The following is a 6419-nucleotide window of genomic DNA, read 5'->3' as shown; positions in this document are numbered from 1 at the left end:
TGCTCTATTGCAGATAGAAGTCCTAACTCCGCCTGATAAAGAATTTTAACATTTTCACTCCATATCCAAGTACAACTGATAAAAAATTCCGTGCACTTGACCTGTTGGCTTCCATGGAACCAACACTCAATTTTTAGCTTTGAATATCATTACTAACTACTTTGCTCTCACATTAAGATCTCGCACAATATTATTATTATTATAGTCTCCTGGCATCATGTTCTATAAGAATCACTCATTAGGCTGGCCACTAACGATAGAACATGTTGGCTTATAGCCTACACATATGCTCATCATGCATGTTCATCATCAGCAAGAGGCTTTTAACACTGGAGAGTGGAGACACCCTGGGTTGAAGAACTCACTCAGGAACTGTTGTATTGATCTGTGAGATCTGCAAATTGTAATTATACAGAGTTGGTGAGAAATTGAAACAGCTAAATACAAAATTTACAAGTATGATATCACAGTAGTAAGTTGCATGGGAATTCTATTTCAATTGGACAAAAAACTTTTTGTTGCTTCAAAACTTTTGTCTACCATCTTGAATCCGTCATATGGATCCATCTTCATTTCGAATCCAGCTTCATTTCAAATCCAACCTCATTCTTACAAATGGGAAGGTTGAAATGTTACCTCAGTTTACCGCAGTTGAAATTAATCTTTGAGATGGGAAGGAAATAATCCTCCGAATATTTAAATCAATAAATTGAATATATAGTTCAATATATTAACTAAAATATTCCATTTATTTAATTTCCAACCCCTTCTAAGTAGCAACATTTATAATTGAATGATATGACAGCTCAACAATTCAGATTTACCCATTCATTACTTGTCATTGATGATTGTTAGGCATATTCAATAATCAACAATAAGATTGTAATCATGTTGCAATTAATATACATAATGGATCAAATAAATAGAATTTCCAAAAAATAAACAAAATTTAAATCAAGTAATTACAAATTTATTTATTATCTGTCCCATTTATTTTTGCGAAGTAGTTGCCTGTGAATTTTCCATAAATTAATATTGGTTGTTTCGTAAATACCTTGTGTATTGAAGTGAGGAGGCCTCCGTACACTTTATTCAAATTTTTCACTTATTAATTTTTCACTGCACAAGAAGTTCTTGAAGTATCCTTTTTACGGCGAATTTAGATCTTTTCTGGAAATATTGGTTTCCTGTGATGAGTTGGTCAGCAAGGATTCAGCTTCCATGGCCATAACTAAGACATCCTGTGATACTACGAGTCTACGAGTCTATGAGTCTACGACCGCTAAATAATAGAGAAACGAAAAGAATATATATAAATACTGTAATACTAAAGGAGAGATCAATAATACAGAATTTGCTCTTCTTAACAAAATCAACAATACACAAGATCTTTAATAAATTCATCAATAATAGTTTAAGATAAATAATTCAAGATACTCGAAGTGAAGCTTCCAAAAGAGATTTTTTAAAAAGAAAAATTATAACTTGAATAAGGCTTTACAATTTTATTTAATTATTTATTATTTATTTGACCAGCGTGACAAGATAATTTGATATTTATTTATTTATTAATTTAATTTTACTATTATATAAACTTGCATAGAAATATTCCAACATTTTGAATTACGAGAATTAGAGCTGAAAAACAAATTTAAGGAAAGCTGGGATTAATTATAATCTGATCAGACTTGACTTATAAAACAATAAGTAAAGTATATAAATAAATAATGCTTTACCTGTACAGCGGAAATTGTAGAAATTACTATGGATACATATGTGATGAATGAGGTTTTCAACAAATATAAATAAATTGCCATAACTTAGGCCAGCTAGAATGAATACTCAATTAAATTTTCGGACATGATTACTTTTCTTTTTTTTTAATAACAAACAAGAAAATTTACATATTTAAAAAGGAAATAAAAAAAATAAAGAAAATAATAATAATATCACAACTTGTGATGAAAGAAATCTGTCTCTGATCAACTACATATTGTAATAAATAGAAAAATTAGCATAAGCTAAATAAAAATGGAATCAAAGGAAAAAGTTAAATTACAACCTCCATTCACGAAATTCAGAGACAGAATGGATCATCGAGCGTTGAAGACAGGGTAGCAAACAAGACAGTGACGTAAGCAAAACGGAATTATCAAAATTAGACAAAGAAACTAGAGAGAAAGAGCAATGCAAACTCAAAGCTACCAACAAGGACAGAAAAAGGGAGAAGAAAATAGCAAAAAAGAACTGGAGAGAACAAGAAAGTAGATTATTCAAAGGGTACAGCTCGATCCCATAAGTGCATCTTTGTCTCACTGAGAAAAACAAGCTGATAATACATCGAATTTAGAACCGAAATAACAGAAAAACAAGATAAAAATAATCATGTCCAAAATTGTTACATACTCCCTCCACTCAAGTGTGTGAAAGCTACATTCTAAAAAAAAAAAAAAAAAAAAAAATTTGAGCTAGCTAAGATAATTTTTAAGTTGAATTAACATATATATAGAATTATAGAATTTATCAGAGAAGAATGCTCATAAGAATTTGAGTTGAGACATACACCGACGACGATTTTAACCACCTGTGCAATCTGAATTGTTTGTGAAAGTTATTTTCAGAAATTGTATGATTGAATTTTAATTATATTGCTTTGTATTTATAATAATATTGTTCAATCCTACAATAATAATATGTCAGAGTGCGCTTAATTGACTTGTAATATGGAAGCTTACATATCAGACTCAGACTCGAGCGACGATGACAACCCTCAGGTGGGCTTCCCCTACTCGCCGCCACCCTACAATTTGGGGGCAAAGAGCAGCGCAGAGAGCGGCGACGAGACAGGGAGTCATGTGGAGGTGCAATCGGTGGCCTCCAGTTACTCAGCCACCTCACAGGCCACCTCCTCCTCCTCTGGATACTCCTCCTCGGCCTCCTCCTACCCCCACTACTCCACCTCCAACTATCACCCCCAGATGCCCTCGCTCTACGACTCGGGGGGACCCGTCTCACCGGAGCCACCTCGTGCCAGTTTCGCCGACTACAACAGTCCGCCACAGTATCGCTCGTTCGCCGACAATGGTGTAGATGATGACGATGACGATGATGATGATGATGACGGTTTCGGCGAACCCATGAAACGGTTCAGCAGCAAAACGGACAATCCGCCAAAAAGGGCAAATATGACTTCGAATCGTACGCACAAAAACGGAAACAGTTTATCAAGCCAATCCAAAAGTTGAGAGTATGATGGCAGGAATGGGCTACAGAGGAAAAGGTTTGGGAAAACATGAACAAGGCCGACTTGACCCAATTGAGTTGTCGAAGCAGAAAGGCAGAAGTGGTTTGGGTCGCATTGTCAAGGGATTGCAAGCAGAGAGTTTAACATGGGACTCATCACTCGAGGTTGTGAGTGTGGAGGAGAAACCGGATTGGCTGCACTGCTTCATGGCTGAATTGACTGAAGAAAGCATGCGAGACTGGCCCAAAGAGGGCGAGAAAATCCTAGTTATGGACTCATTTTCTGATTTTGTCGATCCGGATCTCCTATTTAAAATTCTTGAGAAAAAGTCAGTATTCGATGATTTGGATCCCATGTCGTTAAATATGGCTGTGAAACGAGCTAATCCTTTCAAAACTATTAGACATGGTATTTTTCAAAATAGAGCTGCTATGAAAATGGCCAATATGGATAAAGTATTTGGAAAAATGTTTACGGAACCACTGGATCACAAAGGTAAACCATTGGTAGGAGAAAAGGACCTGCTATATTTTGCCGACGTTTGTGCCGGGCCTGGAGGGTTTTTAGAATATGTGCTCTACAGAAAGAATTGGCAGGCGAAAGGTATTGGCTTCACTTTGGCCAATGAGACTAACGATTTTAAGCTGGCTGATTTCATGGCTGGCACTCCAGAATCGTTTGAAACTTACTACGGAGCGAAAGGAGATGGTGATGTATACGATCCAGAGAATATAACAAGTTTAACAGAATTTGTCATGATGAAAACCGACGGTGTTGGTGTTCATTTTATGATGGCAGACGGAGGATTTTCCGTGCAGGGCCAAGAAAATATTCAAGAGATTCTCTCTAAAAGACTGTACCTTTGTCAGTTCCTTGTTGCATTGTTCATCGTTCGAATCGGTGGCCATTTTGTTTGTAAATTGTTTGACATTTTCTCACCGTTCAGCGTTGGACTGGTTTATCTCATGTACAGATCGTTCGAAAGTATATGCATACATAAACCAAATTCTAGTAGACCTGCCAATTCTGAAAGGTACATCATTTGTAAAAATAAGCAGAGTGGCGCAGTTGAAATGTTACCTCAGTTTACCGCAGTTGAAATTAATCTTTGAGATGGGAAGGAAATAATCCTCCGAATATTTAAATCAATAAATTGAATATATAGTTCAATATATTAACTAAAATATTCCATTTATTTAATTTCCAACCCCTTCTAAGTAGCAACATTTATAATTGAATGATATGACAGCTCAACAATTCAAGATTTACCCCATTCATTACTTGTCATTGATGATTGTTAGGCATATTCAATAATCAACAATAAGATTGTAATCATGTTTGCAATTTAATATACATAATAGATCAAATAAATAGAATTTCCAAAAATAAACAAAATTTAAATCAAGTAATTAAAAATTTATTTATTATCCTGTCCCATTTATTTTTGCGAAGTAGTTGCCTGTGAATTTTCCATAAATTAATATTGGTTGTTTCGTAAATACCTGGTGTATTGAAGTGAGGAGGCCTCCGTACACTTTATTCAAATTTTTCACTTATTAATTTTTCACTGCACAAGAAGTTCTTGAAGTATCCTTTTTACGGCGAATTTAGATCTTTTCTGGAAATATTGGTTTCCTTGTGATGAGTTGGTCAGCAAGGATTCAGCTTCCATGGCCATAACTAAGACATCCTGTGATACTACGAGTCTATGAGTCTATGAGTCTACGACCGCTAAATAATAGAGAAACGAAAAGAATATATATAAATACTGTAATACTAAAGGAGAGATCAATAATACAGAATTTGCTCTTCTTAACAAAATCAACAATACACAAGATCTTTAATAAATCATCAATAATAGTTTAAAGATAAATAATTCAAGATACTCGAAGTGAAGCTTCCAAAAGAGATTTTTTAAAAAGAAAAATTATAACTTGAATAAGGCTTTACAATTTTATTTAATTATTTATTTATTTATTTGACCAGCGTGACAAAGATAATTTGATATTTATTTATTTATTAATTTAATTTTACTATTATATAAACTTGCATAGAAATATTCCAACATTTTGAATTACGAGAATTAGAGCTGAAAAACAATTTAAGGAAAGCTGGGATTAATTATAATCTGATCAGACTTGACTTATAAAACAATAAGTAAAGTATATAAATAAATAATGCTTTACCTGTACAGCGGAAATTGTAGAAATTACTATGGATACATATGTGATGAATGAGTTTTCAACAAATATAAATAAATTGCCATAACTTAGGCCAGCTAGAATGAATACTCAATTAAATTTTCGGACATGATTACTTTTCTTTTTTTTTAATAACAAACAAGAAAATTTACATATTTAAAAAGGAAATAAAAAAAATAAAGAAAATAATAATAATATCACAACTTGTGATGAAAGAAATCTGTCTCTGATCAACTACATATTGTAATAATAGAAAAATTAGCATAAGCTAAATAAAAATGGAATCAAAGGAAAAAGTTAAATTTACAACCTCCATTCACGAAATTCAGAGACAGAATGGATCATCGAGCGTTGAAGACGGGGTAGCAAACAAGACAGTGACGTAAGCAAAACGGAATTATCAAAATTAGACAAAGAAACTAGAGAGAAAGAGCAATGCAAACTCCAAGCTACCAACAAGGACAGAAAAAGGGAGAAAGAAAATAGCAAAAAAGAACTGGAGAGAACAAGAAAGTAGATTATTCGAAGGGTACAGCTCGATCCCATAAGTGCATCTTTGTCTCACTGAGAAAAACAAGCTGATAATACAATCGAATTTAGAACCGAAATAACAGAAAAACAAGATAAAAATAATCATGTCCAAAATTGTTACAAGGTTGTCATGTGATACATGATTCTGATACAGAATTTCAAAGAAAAATTAATGGCGAAACTCACACATCAATCTCAAACCGTTTCAATGATTCAACATTTAATGTATCCTATTTATAAGCGAGCAATTCCTATATTTTTATATCTGGCTATTTATGTTAAACGGATCTCGAAAACGGCACTGTCGTTTTCACTTTTGAAAACTCAATTACTTTTGAGTCATCAATGAGCCTCACAAATGTTTACTCACCCGTGACTAACAGTTTAATATCTCCTATCCAATAACATGAAAGTTTTGCAGCAAAACTTTGCTTATACTTATA

General features: G+C 33.5%; 1 protein-coding gene and 1 long non-coding RNA gene across 2 annotated transcripts; one reads left to right on the top strand and one right to left on the bottom strand.

Moving 5' to 3' along the window:
* The first annotated feature begins 3217 nt into the window (after positions 1–3217).
* LOC111060322 (cap-specific mRNA (nucleoside-2'-O-)-methyltransferase 1) lies at positions 3218–4620 on the top strand. The gene has a single exon (XM_039445615.1). It carries the CDS (start codon positions 3250–3252, stop codon positions 4354–4356), a length of 1107 nt encoding a protein of 368 aa, XP_039301549.1. The 5' UTR covers positions 3218–3249; the 3' UTR covers positions 4357–4620.
* Positions 4621–4685: 65 nt separating this feature from the next.
* On the bottom strand, positions 4686–6094 carry LOC120356656. The gene is made up of 2 exons (XR_005574103.1): positions 5431–6094; positions 4686–4975 (listed from the first exon to the last, which is right to left on the bottom strand). It is a non-coding gene; the product is annotated as an uncharacterized LOC120356656 (long non-coding RNA).
* Positions 6095–6419: the final 325 nt, after the last annotated feature.

This window comes from Nilaparvata lugens, unplaced genomic scaffold, assembly GCF_014356525.2.
Source record: "Nilaparvata lugens isolate BPH unplaced genomic scaffold, ASM1435652v1 scaffold7435, whole genome shotgun sequence".
In the NCBI taxonomy this organism is placed as follows: Eukaryota; Metazoa; Arthropoda; class Insecta; order Hemiptera; family Delphacidae; genus Nilaparvata; species Nilaparvata lugens.
The sequence above is the reverse complement of the archived record's forward strand: the minus strand, read 5'-3'. Positions and strand labels throughout refer to the sequence as shown.

Coding starts and splice junctions, on each gene's coding strand:
- LOC111060322 (XM_039445615.1), top strand. CDS start 3,250: ATGATGGCAGGAATGGGCTACAGAGGAAAAGGTTTGGGAAAACATGAA.